Below are 20,210 nucleotides of genomic sequence, written 5' to 3' on the forward strand. Positions count from 1 at the left end.
TCGCGAAATGCGCGGAGTCCTGGACTCCATACAGCGGCCGGCCACCAGAAAATGTGAAAGGGAGGCCGCAGCGTAAGGGCAACCCCCACGGGTCCTGCCGCCCGCCCTGCTTTAGCTGGGGGGGACCTTGAACCCCACCCCTTCCTCCCAGGACCCGCATCTGGAGAGAAATGAGAGTGCCCGGTAGATTTGGGGGAAGTGGTGAAGTCATTTGTGGCTCATCTAGGGGTGTGGCGGGCCTGGTAAGGCCAAAGAAGTGATGTCTGACGACACCCCCAGGGGAGAAGACCCTTCCGTGTTACCTGCAGAACCTCAGAATGTCAGACCTCTGCCTGAGCTCCCCTCCGTTATATCGACATCCCTTTTTAATTTGGGGCAGGCCAGGCTTCCCTAAGTTATTTAAAATATCTCTAGGAATTTGCTTCAACGGTTGAGAACCACAGACGTGCTACGAGTCCCATACAGTAGTGGGTCGAGCCCCACACAGTAGTGAATGTTCTTCTTTGTCGATCTCCACAGTTAATATTTTTGAAATAGCGGAAGGCCCAGAGAAATAATTGAATTACCCAGGATGCCACAAAGATTAAGTGATGGTGGCCCAAGAATTCCTCTTCAGCAAGTCTTAAAAGTATGAAAGGGCTTTGCAATCATTATATAGAAAATTAAAACGCCTGTTTATTTTATTGTATAGCTAGTGCTTTGGGCCTGAGCATTTCTCACTACAACCTGGGATTATTGCCCCACTATTACACTTGAAGAGATGGAGACCCAGAGAGGTAGTGTCACTTGTTCATTAAAATCAGAAATTGGACTGGACCCTAGGAAGGTGGATCATTTTATTTTTAAACTTTACCTAATATCTTTAATGGATCCAGAATGTCCAGCAAACTAAAGCAGGAACTCAGGAGTGGTATCAAGATTGAAAAAAAAGAAAAAAATCCAGTCCCATCCTCAGAGAATTTAGGTCTTGGAGAAGAGGGACAGACGGCTAAGATAAAAGACATGGGGAAGAGAGGGAGCTTTGAAGATTGGAGGCCCTGCCTGTGGACTAGAGTGTCGAGGCAACGCCTAGTTCTTGGAATTTCACAGATTGGATCATTTTTACTTGGAAAAAATGGGGAAATCAGGATAAACTCAAGGAGAGATTAGCATAGTCTAAGGTCCACAAGCTTATTAATATGCTAATCAAGCACCTTCTTGAACAACAATCACTTTGTCTTCCTTATTCCTGGTGAAGAGGGACTATTTGGGGTGAAGTGCCTAGGTGTGGAGCTTCCTGCGTTTTCAATCCCAGCTGCTGCATAAACACTTCTTCCCTCCCTGAGAGTCCCAAAAAACTAGTGCAGAGATTCCACTTCAGGCTGGTAGTGTGAGTGGGCAAGGTTGAGAGAGAAGGATGTGAGGATCAGTTCTCACAGAATCCCAGGCACTGAGGCTGTTTGTGTGGATGAAGAAAGTGTAATTACTGACAGCACTGAGAGCTCTAATAAATCTTGTTTCTGGAAAGAAACAGGCACTGGGTCTGTTGAGAGCTAGGGACTCAGAGTGTCTCTGTATCTCTGTCCCTCCTTAATTTAGATTTTGAGACTTTATGCAGCAAGCTTCTTAGGATAAATTGCAAAAATTTCCTAAATTTGTCTTATCCCATTGCTTTTTGCAATGTGACTTTGTAGCTTTTCCTTCCATCAAGAACTGGAGTTAAAAAAAAAAAAAACTGGAGTTAATTTTTTTCTCTGTCTCTTGAATCTGGGTTTGACCAAGTGATTTAACAAATGTGACCCAAGCAGATGGTTGAAAATAGCCTGGCATAGTGCAGCTTTCACACATCTTGATTCTCTCACAACCCTGAAACTCCTATGTTATGAAAGATACTGAGCTCATTGTTGGAGATTAAAGCGCCCAAGTCAAGAGCCTGCCAACTGCCAGACTTGCAGGTGAGGCTATCGCATATCACCCAATGCCAGTCAACTCTCCAGTTGATGGAAACACCTGAGAAGACCCAGCAGAATTTAACCCTAACTACAAGAACCACTGGCTGAGCTACAGAATTGTAAGTGAACAAATGGTAGTCGTTTTAAGCAACTAAATTTTCAGGTAGTTTGATACTCATCAAAAATTGGCACATGCTTAGTGAATGGTCATGAATTAGTCTTCTAGGACAGTCTCAATTCTGCCTGTCCTTCAAGAGAAGCAACCCATGCTCTGTAGCAAATCCTAGATACATCCAGATCCTTATTCTCTCCCCCTCTCCCCTCCATTTTTTCCATTTTTATATCCCTCCGTTTCCTACATTAGGAAACAGAAATGAGGGCTAATGAAGTGGTCTAGGCTCCAGTGATGTTTTCACTTAGCAGTCTCATTCCCATCTCCTCAGAAAGATTCTCCAGTCAGATTCCCCAGCCCATAGTTTTCCACATTATCAAAGTCCCTTCAGGTTCCCAGCTCTTAGAGGGTTTGATTGATGACAGTGAGAGTTGTGGAAACATAAGAGGCAGGTTGGGGAAGAGGAAGAAAGGGAAGGAGGGAGATAAGAATATATCAGTAGTATTTTAAACAAACGTTCATATACTGTGACTCCGAAATTCTCTTTCAAAAATTCACCCGAGTAAAACAAGAGAAGTGAAAACCTACTTACATACATTGATGTTCATTTCAACATTAAATAGCAAGAGACAACTGAGTGTATGTGCGATTATGAGATCACTAGTCGTTTAAAACCACATCTTAACATAATGTTTAATGCCATGGGGAAAAGCTGAGGAAAAAAAAATGCAAGATCAAACATATATATGGGGAAGGTGATTTGGAGTGTGCATTCTTTAGAACTAAGAGTATTATTACTGTATTTTACAGTATTCCATACAATATATCTGTTAATTTAATCATTTAATATCTAAAGCTGTTTCCATATTTATATATTGAAAAAGGAAAAGAGAGGGGGAGGTAGCAGTGGTTGCTGTCTCTGAAAAATTATTTTTTCTATTATTTATTTATTTGGCTGTGCCAGGTCTTAATAGTGGCACATGGATCTTCGTTGTGGCATGTGGAATCTTTCGTTGCAGCATTCTTCATTGTGGCATATGGAAGCTGGTTCCCTAACCAGGGATCGATTCTGGTTTCCCTGAATGGTAAGCATGGAGTCTTAACCACTGGACCACAGGGAAGTCCCATGTCACTGAAACGTTGAGCTGAGACCTGGATGTAGGAGAAGGTGGTAACTAGGATGCAGGGTGCTGGAACAGGGAGGCTGTATCATGGAAGGTGGAAAAGGCAGTCTCAAGTGCATTCCTGACCTGTTTCCCATTTTCAGTGCTTGCTTCCATTTCCTGGATGTCCTCTGAGGTACTGTGTAATGGGGTCTCAGAATTGTTTGTCTGAAGCTCATTTGGTGAAGCTTTATCCACCCACACCATTCCCTCTTCAGCTGAAGTTTTCCTCCTGGGATGTTAATTCACTAATACTTCCTGTCTGCCAAGCTGGTGATTGAAATGAGCTCACCCAGCTTCAGAAAAGGCAGATATGGAAAAGGCTACTCTGATCCTAGAACATATTATGCTCAAAGGCTCTTGGGCCAGAATGACCTTGGCATTATCTAGGACCAAAGAGAAAGTTACTGTATATGAAAGGTGAGAAGTGGAAGCGCAGACTATTAATCCAGGAAGGCAAGGTCTGTGGGCCAGAATTTGCCTTCTAGGCCATTGTGAGGAATTTGAACTTTACCTGAGAACAGACACTGCTTTATCTGGACTATTTATGTTTCTCTACTTCTCTCAGTTGCTATCCTGTTACTCCTGCTCTTTCCTGTGTCTCTGGTCTTCTGCTGCAGCACCACATACACTTCACGTACCTAACACCTCACGCAATTACAGGGCATGGGGTATCAGAAAGGTATGAGGAAGGGGCACCAGAGGACATCTCTTCTTTTGTTTTTTGGCTAAATATGTACCAAATGCTGCCCACAGATTCTGCCTACCATGAGAGGGTTTTCCAGACTGACGTGAGACATTGGATTGGGTGGGTATGGGAGTCACATTCCCTGTAGCTCTCTGATGAATCTTGCTCAGAATTCTAACAAGGTGGAGCTAAGTTGCCCAAGTTCATTACTGCCTCACCAAGGTGGACAAGGAGGAAGGTGGCTTTGGACAAGTTCTGGCTGATCACATTAAAGCAGAAGGTTGTAGGGTATGTAGCAAAAGATAGCTCTTGAATGCATGCCCTTTGCTCTAGTTCTGTGTCTCTCTTTCCATCTTAAAGCTTGGAATGCAGGTGTGATGCCTTGAGCTTTAGAAACTGCCTTGGACCCTAGGAATAGTGCGAGGGTTGTTGGAAGGCTTGGCAATTTTGGGGTGTTGCTATACCAGCCCTAGACTGGATTTCCTGTACTTCCACATCTGGACTGCTTCTTCATGAGAGAGAGAACTTGTTTCAGCCACTGTCCGTTTGCGTTTTCTATTCTATAGAACTTAACTGAATCTTCAGGGGCACAATGATTTGCTATCTTTAGAAAAAACCATCTGCTCTTTGTTTTGCTTTTTTTCCTAAATATTAATCGGAATTCTGTAACTTTCTGAATTACATTTTTATGTATTAGTCTGTTTAGCTTTTCTTTCCCCTTCTTGAGTCAGTTAGGTCATTTAGTTTCTTTTGAAAAAGTCATTTAATTAAGATTTTCAATTTTATTTGCACATAATTCTTCAAATTGCTCTCAAAATTATTATTCTAGTATGTGCCCTTTCATGTTTCTATTTTTTATGTATTCTCCTTTTGAGTAGAGCAGCCAATGGTTTATCTAATATAGTAGCATTCTTAACCTGAAAGGACTAGTAGGACTTATTTTTCTTTCTATAACTTGCCAGCATCAAAATCAACTTCTAGTTTTATCTTTATTATTCTTATAGTTTCCAAATATTTATTTTGTTAATTAAATTTATTTACTTGAATATTTACTTTATCATCATTTTTTCTTCTTTAGCAATAATAAGTGTTTAAGGATATAGAATTTTCTCTGAAAAAAAGCATTCTACTCTAGAAATCAAAGCTCTGAACCCACTGAAGAGGGATGGAGAGGACAAAGCAAAATCATTGCTATTATCTTGCTTTCCCCCAGTTCAGTGTGACCCTTTGGGGTATTTTTACAGTCATTGTAACCATTTATTCAATGCAAATTTATTAACTATGCACGAAAAGTCCAGCACTGTTCTAGGTACAGGGAAATAGCAGTGAAGAAAAGAGACTACATTTCTGTCCTCATGAGATTTAGATTATATTCTGTATACTAGTTAAACCAAGGAGGAGACTTTGGTCTGTCCCTTACTCATCTGGGGGAGGCAGGAACAAAGGAGAATACTGATAGACCTGGAAATAGGGCCGGAGAGTGTCAGAGAAGGAGGCCTTTGGGAAGGTAAAGATGTGAGAGCCAGTGGCCATATTGTAAAAGGACACAACTCCAGCCTCGAAGTCCAGAAAAATCCCCACAACCAGGGGCTGCTCTGTCAGTTGAATGGAAGTTAGGGGATAAGTAAGCGCTACATAGCCTTCCTTGCACCGTCTGATGGCCCAGAATCCAGACTGAGGCGTCGGCACCATGACAGTGTCCCTCTGAACATTTTCCATACAGACTCCTAAATCCCACCCAGTTCCTTCTCCCACATCTACTTCAAAGTAATGTTTCCCTGAAGTGAAGCCTTCACAGCCCAGGATACAGGGCAAGGCACTAAATCTCCTAGAAGAATTATCAAGCTTCTCCTGAGGGCATCCACGAGTCACTTGTCTCCCATCCTCAGACAGAATTAGTTCATAATGAGCTGTATCTGGATCCAGAGTCACGCTGACTGCAAACAAAAATAAGGACATGATTTTTGTGGCTGAGAGCACAGTTTATTTTAAATAAAACCAGCCTGTGTTCAGATCCAAGCATGGTTTCTTACTAACTGTCATGAGCTTAGGCAGTTCATTCTCTAAGCCTCAGTTTTGTTAAATATAAAGTGGAAATCATCATATCTGTCACCAAGATAAGTGCCCAATAAGTGGTAGTAATAATAATGATAACATCATCATCATCTTCAACATCATCACCATCTTAGTCACTCAGAGAAGCCAAGGAGCAGGACTAACCATAGTTAACTTGATTAACTTCCTCTCCAAAGTCCTTCCTCTCTCTTGGAGGACTTCTAGGAATCATGGAACATTGAAGCATAAATGAGCCCTTCCTCATCTCTACTTAATTACCATTTACACTGAGGATCAGAGAAGGAAAATGATACAATTGATGTCATAACTTGTTATTGGAAATCCCAGAATTTTACTCAGGCTTCAGGACATACACCTCAGCTCTTCTTTCTTGTTTCAGGTAATATTCTATAGGGATTATACAGAGTAATATACCTGACTAGAGTCAAGTAAGACAGAAAAAGGTATGATAAACTAAACTGTGATACTGACCAGCAGTGCAATTTTAAAAATGAAAAGTGGTAGTGGGATGTTACAGCAAGAGAGTTAAGAACTACTGTGTTACTGGGTTAAACACTGATCAGTTGGATTGTGGTAATAAGGGAAATCAAGTATTAGGAAAAACTTCCTGTGCTGGATGTTCTCCCTTTGCTCCTCCAGATCACACTCTACCTTTCTCCAGCCTGCTCCATGTCCAGGAAGGGTAACCCCTCTGGACACCGCAACAAGGCTCCCTTCCCTCTGACTACTGTTTGGTTAAGCCAATGGGAAGGACTAGAGGAGACCATAGGGCAAAAAGAAGCAGAATTAGAAGTATTTAGTACCCCAAGTCCCTCCCTACTGGCTGTGATTTGGAGGGTCTGTGTTTGGTCACACTCTCCTTTAGCTACAGCTCCCTCTATCTGCTACTGAAACCCTGGGAAGGTGATGACTTCCTCCGTATTCCTAGCTTTGGGTTGCTTCACTGTTCCTTGTTAGCACTAAAATCCTCATCTTTGTAAACATCCCTTTATTAACTCTGTTCAGTGAGTCTTTATCATGAGCCAGACTCACAAAGTTTGGGGCTTCAATTAATATTCCCGGAATGATCCAGGAAAACCAAGCTGAGAAAATCAAATTTTTACAGGTTAGTAAATCACCTGAAAGATGGTTGATTACTGAGCTCTTTGGAAATCAATCACAGACCTTGGTAGTGGTTGTTACTGTTGTTTGTCTTGATAAATTGAAGGGGAACTGAATACGGGTTCATTATCCTTATCGGAAACCCCTGGGGCCAAATGGGTTTTGAAATTCAGAATATTTTTGATGTTATAAAGGCAAGAAATACAGATGCTCTAATTAGACCCCTGGTAGGGTCTAAGGTGGCTTCCCTCATAGCTCAGTTGGTAAAGAGTCCGCCTGCACTGCAGGAGGCCCCAGTTCGGTTCCTGGGTTGGGAAGATCCCCTGGAGAAGGGATAGGCTACCCATTCCAGTATTCTTGGGCTTTCCTGTGGCTCAGCTGGTAAAGAATCCTCCCACAATGCAGGAGACCTGGGTTCGATCCCTGGGTTGGGAAGATCCCCTGGAGAAGGGAAAGGCTACCCACTCCAGTATTCTGGCCTGAAGAATTCCATGAGCTGTATAGTCTATGGGGTCTCCAGAGTTGGACATGACTGCGTGACCTTCACTTTCACTTTTCAGAGTCTAAGGCAGTGTCTTGTAATCTAATGCATCAATATATCTGCTGTAAAACAGACTTTCAAACTAAGCAGGATAAATAGGGAGTTTAAATTGTCCCATTTCAGTTCAGTTCAGGTTTCATCTTGATGTCACTCAGACACTAAGGGAGCCTTCCATGATTCTGCCTCTTAGTGTTCATCTGTTCAGTTCAGTTCAGTTGCTCAGTCGTGTCTGATTCTTTTTGACCCCATGGACTGCAGCATGCCAGGTCTCCCTGTCCATCACCAACTCCTGGATTTTACTCAAACTCATGCCCATTGAGTCAGTAATGCCATCCAACCATCTCATTCTTTGTCGTCCCCTTCTCCTCCTGCCTTCAACTTTTCCCAGCATTAGGGTCTTTTCCAAGGAGTCAGTTCTTTGCATCAGGTGGCCAAAGTATTGGAGTTTCAGCTTCAGCATCGGTCCTTCCAATGAATATTCAGGACTGGTTTTCTTTAGGACGGATTGGTTGAATCTCCTTGCTGTCCAAGGGACTCTCAAGAATCTTCTCCAACACCATGGATAAAAAGCATCAATTCTTTGGCGCTCAGCTTTCTTTATAGTCCAACTTTCATATCCATAAATGACTACTGGGAAAACCATAGCTTTGACTGGACAGACCTTTGTTGGCAAAGTAATGCTCTGCTTTTTAATATGCTCTCTAGGGTGGTCATAAATTTTCTTCCAAGGAGCAAGTGTCTTTCAATTTCATGGCTGCAGTCACCATCTGCAGTGATTTTGGAGCCCAAAAACTAGTCTGTCACTATTTCCACTGTTTCTCCATCTATTTGCCATGAAGTGATGGGACCAGATGCCATGATCTTGGTTTTCTGAATGTTGAGTTTTAAGCCAACTTTTTCACTCTCCTCTTTCACTTTCATCAAGAGGCTCCTTAGTTCTTCTCTTTCTGCCATAAGGGTGGTGTTATCTGCATATCTGAGGTTATTGATATTTCTCCCAGCAATCTTGATTCCAGCTTGTGCTTCATCCCGTCCAGCATTTCTCATGATGTACTCTGCATAAAAGTTAAATAAACAGGGTGACAATATACAGCTTTGAAGTACTCCTTTCCCAATTTGGAACCAGTCTGTTGTTCCATGTCCAGTTCTAACTGTTCTTGACCTGCATACAGATTTCTCAGGAGGCAGGTCAGGTGGTCTGGTATTCCCATCTCTAATTTTCCAGTTTGTTGTGACCCACACAAAGTCTTTGGCATAGTCAATAAAGCAAAAGTAGATATTTTTCTGGAACTCTCTTGCTTTTTCAATGATCCAGCGGATGTTGGCAATTTGATCTCTTGTTCCTCTGCTTTTGCTAAATCCAACTTAAACATCTGGAAGTTCACGGTTCATGTCTTGTTGAAGCCTGGCTTGGAGAATTTTGAGCATTACTTTGCTAGTGTGTGAGATGAGTGCAGTTGTGCATTCTTTGGCATTGCCTTTCTTTGGGCTTGGAATGAAAACTGACCTTTTCTAGTCCTGTGGCCACTGCTGAGTTTTCCAAATTTACTGGTGTATTGAGTGTGGCACTTTCACAGCATCATCTTCTGGATTTGAAATAGCTCAACTGGAATTCAATCACCTCCACTAGCTTTGTTCGTAGTGATGCTTCTTAAGGCCCACTTGACTTCACATTCCAGGATGTCTGGCTCTAGGTGAGTGATCACACTGTCATGATTATCTGGGTCATGAAGATCTTTTTTGTATAATTCTTCTGTGTATTCTTGCCACCTCTTCTTAATATCTTCTGCTTCTGTTAGGTCCATACCATTTCTATCCTTTATTGAGCCCATCTTTGCATGAAATGTTCCCTTGGTATTTCTAGTTTTCTTGAAGAGTCTCTAGTCTTTCCTGTTCTGTTGTTTTCCTCTATTTCTTTGCACTGATCACTGAGGAAGGCTTTCTTATCTCTCCCTGCTATTCTTTGGAGCTCTGCATTCAGATAGGTATATTTTTCCTATTCTCCTTTGCCTTTCGCTTCTCTTCTTTTCACAGCTATTTGTAAGGCCTCCTGAGACAACCATATTGCCTTTTTGAATTTCTTTTTCTTGGGGATGGTCTTGATCACTGCCTCTGTACAATGTCATGAAACTCCATCCATAGTTCTTCAGGCACTCTGTCTATCAGATCTAATCCCTTGAATCTATCTGTCACTTCCACTGTATAATCTTTAGGGATTTGATTTAGGTCATACCTAAATTGTCTAGTGGTTTTCCCTACTTTTTCCAATTTAAGTCTGAATTTGGCACTAAGGAGTTCATGATCTGAGCTACAGCCAGCTCCCAGTCTTATTTTTGCTGACTGTATAGAGCTTATCCATCTTTGGTTCAAAGAATATAATCAATCTGATTTCTATATTCATCCATGTGTAGAGTCTTCTCTTGTATTGTTGGAAGAGGGTATTTGCTATGACCAGTGCATTCTTTTGGCAGAACTCTATTAGCCTTTGCCCTGCTTCATTCTGTACTCCAAGGCCAAATTTGCCTGTTACTCCAGGTATTTCTTGACTTCCTACTTTTGCATTCCAGTCCCCTGTAATGAAAAGGACATCTTTTTTGGGTGTTAGTTCTAGAAGGTTCTTGTAGATCTTCATAGAACTGTTCAACTTCAATTTCTTCAGCATTACTGGTCAGGGCATAGACTTGGATTACTGTGATATTGAATGGTTTGCCTTGGAAACAAACAGAGATCATTCTGTCGTTTTTGAGATTGCATCTGAGTACTGCATTTCAGACTCTTTTGTTGACTATGATGGCTGCTCCACTTCTTCTAAGGGATTCTTGCCCACAGTAGTAGATATAATGGTCATCTGAGTTAAATTCACCCATTCCACTCTGTTTTAGTTTGCTGTTTCCTAAAGTGTCAATGTTCACTTCTGCCATCTCCTGTTTGACCACTTCCAATTTGCCTTGATTCATGGACCTAACATTCCGGGTTACTATGCCATATTGCTCTTTACAGCAGTGGACTTTACTTCCATCACCAGTCACATCCACAGCTGGGTGTTGTTTTTGCTTTGGCTCCATCTCTTCATTCTTTCTGGAGTTTTTTCCCCCACTGATCTCCAGTAGCATATTGGGCACCTAGTGACCTGGGGAGTTCATATTTTTTGCCTTTTTGCCTTTTCATATTGTCCATGAGGTTCTCAAGGCAAGAATACTGAAGTGGTTTGCCATTCCCTTCTCCAGTGGACCATGTTTTGTCAGAACTCTCCACCATGATCCGTCCATCTTGGGTGGCCCTAGATGGCATGGCTCATAGTTTCATTACCCTCATTAGTGTTCATACTCTTATGGAATTCCTTCCCTTTGATTGTGGGCAGGACCTGTGAATTGTTTCTGACCAGTAGACTATGGCAATAATGATGAGATGGGACTTTCAGTCTCTCTCTCTTTCTCTCTCTCTCGCTTACTCTGAAGAAATAATTAGCCGAGGTGGGAGGCCCAAGTGCAAGCAGCTGAAGGGTGGCTTCTAGAATCCAAGGCAGCCTCCAGCCAGCAGTCAGCAACAAGCCAGAGCCCTAAGTGCCAAACCCAAAAGAAATAAATTCTGCCAACAACCTGAGTGAGCTTCTAAGAGGATTCTTTCCCAGTCTAGCTTCCAGATAAGAACACAGCCAGGTCAACGCCTTAGCTGCAGCCTTGTGAGACCCTAAGCAAAGGACCCAAGTGGGTCTGCACAGATAACCAGTATCCCATGTCCCTGTCTAAGCACTGGAGAAAACTAACAAGAGAGAGTGACAGCTACACTAAAGATATCTGAATGACCCCTCTGGCTGCGAGCCTGCCTGGGGACAGGTGATGAACTTCATTACCACTTAAGGTCCCGTCTATCTGTAGGATTTAGGGCTTCTTCACATACCTTGATGTCTCCTTAACATTTTCTTTACATCAAAGTAAAGCTCCGAAACATTGCACACAGTATGAAGGTCCAAAGAGAGGGCCTCTGGTGGTTCTAGCTTCACAGCGCAACTCCTAGAATAAGCAGAAAGCAAGACTTCTTCAGTGTAAATTCCATTTAGCTCTGTATACCCACACCTCTTTCCCTCCTGAACTCATATAGGACTCACCTGCTCAAAGTATCTTTCACATCCTATGAAGAAAGAAAGACAAAAGATAAGTGTGGGAACATCAATATTTCATGGGACTTGGCATGTGAGGCTGTTCTCTGTAAACACTCCTTCCAAAGAAGTAAAAAGACTAATCGTGGCCTTAGATATTGATGAATACCCAGAGACGATGGTTTCCATCCTGGCCCCATGGGATAGTCAGCATATCAGGGTGTTTATCTGTTACCTTCCTTGCTGAGCTCTGTGGGGAGCTGCAGTGTCTGCAATCATGTCTCCCTGTGATGTGGAAGAAGGCCAGGAGCTTTGCCCCATGCTCCCTCTGGAAAGATTTGCTTTCAGTGACCTCATTTCCTTCAGAGTGAGCCCATATTAGAGACACTTATTGCAAAGGTCCAAAATGGTGAACTCAGCCTTAAGCCCTGAGACTGGGCCACTATGGTGGTAGCAGCAGGTATCACATGGTGGTGGGGCATTGAACTATATTCTCATCCTTACAGTGTGACCCCTAGTTCTGTTAGTAGGAACGGGAAAAAAACAGGTACAATCATAGTTTAGTTTATTGTAATGGGCTGCATCCGAAAGAGCTCTGGAGGGCTCTACAAGCAAATCAAGGAGAAAGTTATCACTCATTTTGACTGCCCCACTTTGTCACCCATCAGTCATCTGAAGGGGTATTTCAGAAGACACTCTCACAGTCAGAGTTGTGTAAAAATGGTAGCCAAAGTTGTCCCATGGTTCCATTTGGCCAAGGAACCCACCATAGCCATATTATTTCTAATTCACCTAAAGGCACTCTATAGACTGGTGGAGGCCACCTTGCAAACATTGACGTGTATCTAAAAGGAACATTACTTTAAATTCCCTACACTAATGTGCCATTTTTGAGTGAACAGGCAAGCCTCACCAAGCTTCCCATGGTTCCTCACCATTTTCTTGCTAAAAGGTCAAAAACAAATACCTTCCCTCCTTTCTCCAAGTGCATAGTCTTACCTGAAGCAATTTCTGGGCTGAGCCCTGACATTTATTCTCTAGTTCCAGGATGTGGTTCTGGAGTTCATGGTTCTTCTGTTGAAGATTGGCCTTATTGTCCCTCAGTCTCCTCAGAGTTTGCTCTTTTTCTTCCTCCAGTTTCCATAGATAAGATTTCTCTTCCTCATGAAGGAAGCTCTGGAGAGTCTTAAAGTCAGACTGGATTTTTTGTTTCTGAGCCTCTATCTTCTCCTTGAGTCAGGAAAAGTGGAAACAAACCAAATGCCCATTGATGGATGAACTGATAAACAATATGCAATATATAGATACAGTGGAATACTATTCAGTCTTAAAAAGGAATGGCATTCTGATACATGAATGAATCTTAAAGACATTACACTAAGTGAAATAAGCCAGAAAAAAAAGAGCAAATATTTTATGATTCCACTTATATGAGATACTTAAAATAGTCAAATTCATAGAGACAGAAAGTAGAGTAGTGGTTACCAGGAGTTGGAAGGAGGAAGGAATGGAACTATACACATACAAATAGTTAAACAGTACATTTTGTTATGTATATTTTAACATGTACACACACAAAAGTAAGTTTGCTCAGCTACCATAAGATTATTTTCCCATGACTCATTCAAGCTGGAAAATTGTCCCACTGTAGAGTCATGCCTGGAAGACAGATACTCAGATGTGGGAGAGGGTGTCACAATTCTCTAGAATCACCCTATTTCCTTATTCAACCAACATGCAAAAGAGATGAGAAGGAGTGATAAATAATTTAAACATGGGACTAGAATCAAGGTCAAAAATTTTTTAAAGTTAAAAAGATAAAAATGAGTTTTTATTTGAGATGTAAGAAGGTAGCTCTGAGTCTGAGAGGATTTCTTGAAACAAAAGCTTATAGTGAACATCACCAAGGCTGGACTTTAAGGCATCCAAGCTAACAGGAGAGTCCATTATTCTCAGCAGTGGGAGGTCTGGGTAGCAGACTTTTGTCATAGTTAACTATGAAATAGTTATCCATCAACCCGCGTCCATGTACTCAACCTTATGTGTAAGAGCGACAGAAACCAAATGATACAGCTTGTCAGACTCAGCTTTCATTTGGTGAGAAAAGAATTGCAATCTCCATGGATGATTTCTCAATTCATACAGTGTTTTGATGGCTGTGATGTTGTGGTTGAAGGGTCATTGATGGGGTTTCCGTGTATATATTAGTTGTAATCAAGATCCTCCCCACTGCCTAAGATCCCAGAAATGAGAGAGGTAAGATTTAACAACCATACCTAAAGGATTGGAGCAGAGAGGTTGGGAGGTTGGACGAGACCTCTGAAAGAGGCAAAATGTCTCACTGGCCTGTGGGATTTGTCTGCAAGTTGATGAATTACATAAATATTTTGTAAAGGAATGCATCTCTGATCAGGGGGAGGCTGGTCAGTCATGAAAATAGTCTTATAGACCTGAGAGTCTGTAGTACTAAGTGTGTAGGTTCTTGGAGCACTTGGATCTTCCTTATAATCCAAGTAGATTTCCTTCATCAGCTTCATGAGCTTCAGTAATACGAATCTCACCTGGAGTGATTCTGTTTTCTTAGCAGTCACAAAGGTTGATTTCTGAACTTGTAAGGCTGAGAGCCACACCCTGTACTGTGGTACATGTGCCCTGTACTAGTATGTGTGCTACGGCAATCAGGTTGATAAGGCCTTCAAATCAAGAAGGTACTTTGAGATATTAAGAACTGAAACTCAGTGAAGAATGACTCTAGCTAAACAGGCATACCAGTTCTGCTTCTCCTGACTGAGGTTTCAGAATTCTAGCCAACTACTACTGAAAGGTTGAGGGGGTTGGAGATAAATTCTCATAGATTTTAGACAACGAGGGGCATAAAACCAGTGGTTTCTCTTTGGATTTTGTCTATTTGGTCTGGTTTAGTGACAATAAGCTTTCACTATATTTTGCCCAATCACCCCCTATATCTGAGCTCTAGGATGGAAAACAGCCTGAGATCAATAAGCCCAAACTCTTACATTCCATTTGGTTATTTGCTCTGCCGTAAACAGCTGCAGGTTCATACATTCCTCTTGCAGTTGCCTCAGTTTTGTCACAGCTTGCTGGAGCTTTTCCTGAAGGAAAAATTGAGTGAATAAAGTCTATTCAACAATTCTTCATTAGCCACCTAAGGGGCAGCCCAGCCCTCCAAGACTACTAGAATAAAACTGAATACGCATTGAGTCCTCACACTTTGCCAGGAAGCATGCTAAGGACTGTGTTTTGCTGTTGTTCAGTCACTAAGTCATGTCCCATTCTTTGCGACCCCGTGGACTGTAGCCTGCCAGGCTCCTCTGTCCAAGGGATTTCCCAGGTGAGATTACTGGAGTTGGTTACCATTTCCTTCTCCAGGGGAACTTCCCAACCCAAAGATCAAACTGCATCTCCTGCATTGGCAGGCAGATTCTTTACCACTGAGCCATCAGGGAAGCCCAAGGGTTGTATATGCAGTAACATATTTGATTCCCTTGGCAATCCTGAGAAGTTAGTAGGATTTTTAACATCATTTCTGTGCTGCAGAAACAGGCTTAGAAAGGGGATAAATAACTTGCTCAAAATGCTGTAACTGGTGGGTGGTTGGACTGTGATTTCAGTTCATCTGTTGACCCTGAGTCTGAGCTATATCCACTACCACTAACAGTCTTGCCAGGGAAATGATGCACATAAAACAAGATAATAATCACCTAAAAATATTTTATTTAATAATGTACTGACCCAAACAGAACCAATGCCAGAGTGTTTGGCACATAGGGTACTTTGTATGTATTATGGTGAGTCAAGAAGGAAAGATCAGGCTGCCAGCCAAAGTTATTAGAAACAGTTAATGGAGCAGGAGGGCTCTGAGGCCTTTTGAAAAATGGTATCATGAAACCATTTTAAAGTGACTTAGTATCCATATCAAGCTTTTAGGTTGTTTTTCAAAACAGTGCCTCACATTTTCATGGAAAGCAAGTTTAAGCTAAATCAAATTGCTAGCTGTGATCAATACTAAAAGAATCAGCTCCTGTCCTAAACCCAGTAAGTATGCTCATTAATTCTTGTGTGCTGTCAACAAAGGGCTCTGCAGAACTTGTTAGCAAGTCAGTATTGCAGTTGCTATGTGCCAAATGCTATTCTAAGCTTTACATGTATTATGTCCTTAAGCCTTATAACAACCTCCTGAGCATGTATGTTGGGGAGGAAGGGAACTACTCTTATCCCCATTCACAGTTAGGGAAACCAGGGCATGAAGACATTAAATAACTTGCTCAAAGCCACCTATCTAAGATTTCAAACTAAGCAGTCTGACTCTCTAGGCTTAGAACCATCACCCCATGGTGCTTCTTTTACTACTTGGTGGGAAAATAATTCCAATGGGAATATCCCCATTACAGCAATTAACTGCTCCATGGAGTTTAAGGAAGAGCTGCCATGTGCTGAGTGGTGGTCAGTATTGGCATATACTGATGGAGGACTCAGAACCTTAATAGTCGATCACCTCCAATTCATGGAAGGGGGGGTTCAAGGAGCTCACACTGAGGACAACAATTTTCTCAAATCTAGGCAGGACAGTACTCTTGCCTAGAAAATCCCATGGACGAAGGAGCCTGGTAGGCTGCAGTCCATGGGGTCGCTACGAGTCGGACACGACTGAGCGACTTCACTTTCACTTTTCAGTTTCACGAGTTGGAGAAGGAAATGGCAACCCACTCCAGTGTTCTTGCCTGGAGAATCCCAGGGATGGGGGAGCCTGGTGGGTTGCCATCTATGGGATCGCACAGAGTCGGACACGACTGAAGCAACTTAGCAGCAGCAGCAGCAGCAGGTAGGACAGAGAAGGAATAAGGCAGCAGGGCTATGCCCACTAGGTTCCATGATAGCAAAGGTCAGCCTTCCTTTACATGATTTTTTTAAAAATGGTTTTGTCTTTTTATTGGAATATAATTGCTTTACAATGTTGTCCGTTTCTGCTGTACAAAATCATGAATCAGCCATTTGTATATATACATCCTCTCTTTCTTGAGCATCCCTCCCACCGCCCCCCACCCCCTCCATTCCACCTCTCTAGGTCATCATCACAGAGCACAGAGCTGAGCTCCCTCTGCTGTATAGCACCTTCTTGCTAGCTGTCTGTTTTATACATTAGTACTGTATTTTGAGTGAGTATATGCTTTTGAGTGGGAAACTCAGGAGTTGCTCAAAACCTCACACTCTGCTTTATCCTTGATGACCAATCACTTCCAAATCCTTCCCCTCTCACTCTTTCCTAAATCTGGCTTAGAACTGATCTCTTCCCACTTCTCACAGGAATAATCTGAATTTTACTACTTAGTATTCCTTTCATTGTATCAGTACAAGAATGTTCTTTTCATTGTTAACCTGATCCTTCACTCTGCAAATGAAAATCCCCTCATGGCCAGGACTACTCTGGGCTAGGATGCAGACCTGATTTTCATTCCCATAACATCACTTGCCTCCCCTGCACACCCCCCTGGCCTAGTCACAGCAAGTCAGGTATGCTCCCATGGCTGTGCCTTTGCACATGTGGTCCCCTCTGTCTAGAATGTCCTCTCCCTTCTCCATACTTCTATTAATATATTTGGTTAATTTTTATGTACTCTTCAAGAATCATTCTTGGGAAGATTCCTCAGTTACTACTCCACACCCCTTAGTGCTCTGCTCCACTATCCAAACCAGGGGATTCCAGGCAGCCTTTTTGCTGATTTGTCTTTCCTATTAGACTGTAAGATACCTAAAAGGTGGTGTGTCTTTGACCCCTGTGTTTTCAGACTCTATCCCGTGGTCTTGCACATTGTTTCTCAAATCACACACATGGTATGAAACAATAAAACATGCAGGTGTGCACTGGAGCACATGGCATTCTAACGCAGGGAGGAGTTCATCAGAGCCAGAAAGGATAGGGACAAAAGTGACCTTTGGGACTTGATTTAGTGAGGACCCATCCTTCTACTTTTCAGAAGAATGACATGATGTAAGCTATAATCTCAGGATCCTAATCTTGGGTTTCAGGCCAAATAAATCTCAGGTCTCAGGGGGCAACATGAGGCCAAGTACTCGCCGAAGCCCTGTGGGCCACCACTCACCTTGTAGCCTTGGCATACTTCTTCCACCAGAGCTGTGGCATGCCCTTTGTGCTGTGGTCCACGATCACAGAGCCAGCAGATGAGCTGGCCCTCGTCTTCACAGAACAGGTGGAGCTTCTCTCCATGTTCCTCACATGACATCTCCTGGTCCATCTCCTTGATGACTTCAATGAGATTTCCCAGCTGCTTATTGGGTCGGAGGCTCGCCATGTTAAATGGTGCTCGACACTGAGGACAGCAGAATGTATTCTGCCATGGTTGCATCTGGTAGCAGCTCACTATGCATGCTTGGCAGTAGCTGTGTCCACAGTTGATGCTCACTGCGTTAGTCATTAGGTGCAGGCAGATGGAGCAGGTGGCTTCCTCCCTCATCTTCTTTGAGGCCATGGCTTTTCCTGAAAAGCTCCAATATTGAATCCAGAGCCAGAGATGAAGTGATTAGAATTTTCCCACAGTGATGGAACTTTACCTCTCCTGAGTCTCTGTCCAATGCACTGGTTGCCACTGGTTTCAACAGGTCATGGAGTCTTCTCTAGAGAGAGAAGAAATAGGTTGGAATTTAGAAGATGCATCAAATGTAGCTGTGTTGTGGAATATGATCCTGACTATTACATGTGGCCACTTTAATTACAATTAAATAGAATTTAAAATTCTGTTTCTCACACCTCTTAGCCATATTTAAATTGCTTAATAGCTGCAGGTGATTGGTGGCTATATGAAAGTCCATATGAAAGCCCAGATAGAGAACATTCCATCACTGTGAAAAGTTTTCACTGACAGAGGGAGAGAAACCAGACTAATTTCCTCAACCAAAGCTGCAGCAAGAGCGAGAACTCAGTGAGGGACTGTTAAAGTCTTTCCCCCTCTAATGAACATCAAGAATAATTAGTACCAGAATTGTTTCTTTGTAACTTGTAGTAACACTTAGGTAAAGGGGTGGTCTATTAAGGATTTGATTGAGACAATCAAATTCGACTCTAATTAAACCCTCACTCCTACCCCACAAAGAACAAAAGACACCATAATAAAGTCCCTAGTGGGAATCTAACTGGACGATAATGAAAGTAAAAAAGAGAACCAGAAGAACAAGTAAAGAAAGCAAGTTCTTTTTCCCCCTCCCTGACCTGAGAAAAAGAGAATTGGAAAGAGAGCTGGGAAGAGAAGGGGAGCAGAACTCCTTGACAGCTAGGGAGGTGACTGTCTTCTCCAGGCAGGACTTGTCTCTCAGGAGAAGTTCAGAGTGACTGGAACACAGGGAGTTTGCAGAATCCAGGATAGGGGAAGGTGAGAAGCAGATATCTGAGAAGGCAGGGCCTCTCAACCCTGAGGGCTTAACCTCTAGGGACCTGACAACCAATAGACAAAAGGAGTCGACCGTCTCACCCACAGCTTAGACCCCTGCTTCCGCATTCCTGGGAGTTTGTCAGGGAGGGCAGCAGAGGATGAAGGAAGTTGAGAGTGGCCTTTCCTTTGAACTGACAGGGCCACAATCAAAAGCAAGGATTCAACTAAAGTTACTGGACAGGCTATGTCCCTCTAATAACCAGGACCAATCTCTTGGATCGAAAGAGAATTTCTCCTGGAGATTTCTGTTCTTTGGCAGTTTATCTCCCCCAAGCGAAAAACTAGGCTCCTCTCTGCTACTGGTGCTGTGCTCCCGGGGGGAGAAGGACTTCCCCTCCTCTGGGGCCCCAGGGTGCCTGTCCTGGACCTTCACTCACCTCACATTCTGTATCTTCGGAGATCTGACATGGAGTCTGGTGAAAAAGAAAGCAGACCGGGTGTGAGAGCCATGAAGCAAAGGCCTGGCTATTTTCAGAGTTCCAGCAACTGTTATCAGGAAACAACACCCCTCTGACTCTCCCATCCTGCCGCCCATCAACACACACACACACACACACACACACACACACACACACACACACACACCCATAAGCACACACTCTCACGCACCCAGCCTCCCCCATCCTCCTCCTCCAACACACGTCTCCTATCCCTCCGTGGAGAAAACATGGGTCTGACCTTTTCCACTCCCTTCTCCACACAGCAGACAGTCACATATTCACTGCCAGGTCCCTCTGTAGCTGCTGGTTCCTGAGGTCTGGGTGAGGAAGTTAACTACACACAAAAGTGAAACTATTTCAGAAGGCGGGGCCCTATAAGATCCGGGGTGGAAACTGGTGAAATGGCCCGTATCTTTGGCACTCAGCTTGTACTGAAAGGGAGGGGAGATGGTAGGAAAAATATTTTTCTTTTACAGCGATAAAAAGAAGGAACAAATTAATAATTCAGTAAAACTCTTTTGTAACCCCACCACAGAGGATTTAAAAGTCCAAAGTCTGCAGAGTTTAGAGACCCTGACTTGAAATCTTTCTAC

At 42.9% G+C, this 20,210-nt stretch overlaps 1 protein-coding gene across 1 annotated transcript; it reads right to left on the reverse strand.

The window, feature by feature from the left end:
* Positions 1-5,147: 5,147 nt before the first annotated feature.
* Positions 5,148-19,989, reverse strand: TRIM38 (tripartite motif containing 38). Its single transcript, XM_043450081.1, has 8 exons — positions 19,856-19,989; positions 19,555-19,590; positions 17,834-18,365; positions 14,729-14,824; positions 12,711-12,941; positions 11,721-11,743; positions 11,513-11,625; positions 5,148-5,831 (listed from the first exon to the last, which is right to left on the reverse strand). Exons 3-8 carry the CDS (start codon positions 18,218-18,220, stop codon positions 5,311-5,313), a joined length of 1,371 nt encoding a protein of 456 aa, XP_043306016.1. The 5' UTR covers positions 18,221-18,365; positions 19,555-19,590; positions 19,856-19,989; the 3' UTR covers positions 5,148-5,310.
* Positions 19,990-20,210: the final 221 nt, after the last annotated feature.

Source organism: Cervus canadensis, chromosome 28, assembly GCF_019320065.1.
Source record: "Cervus canadensis isolate Bull #8, Minnesota chromosome 28, ASM1932006v1, whole genome shotgun sequence".
NCBI lineage: Eukaryota > Metazoa > Chordata > Mammalia > Artiodactyla > Cervidae > Cervus > Cervus canadensis.

Coding starts and splice junctions, on each gene's coding strand:
- TRIM38 (XM_043450081.1), bottom strand. CDS start 18,220: ATGGCCTCAAAGAAGATGAGGGAGGAAGCCACCTGCTCCATCTGCCTG. Junction 11,744..12,710: donor CAGCCCAGAAATTGCTTCAG/GTAAGACTATGC, acceptor CTTTCTTCATAG/GATGTGAAAGATACTTTGAG. Junction 5,832..11,512: donor AATGTTAAGGAGACATCAAG/GTATGTGAAGAA, acceptor TTTTGTTTGCAG/TCAGCGTGACTCTGGATCCA.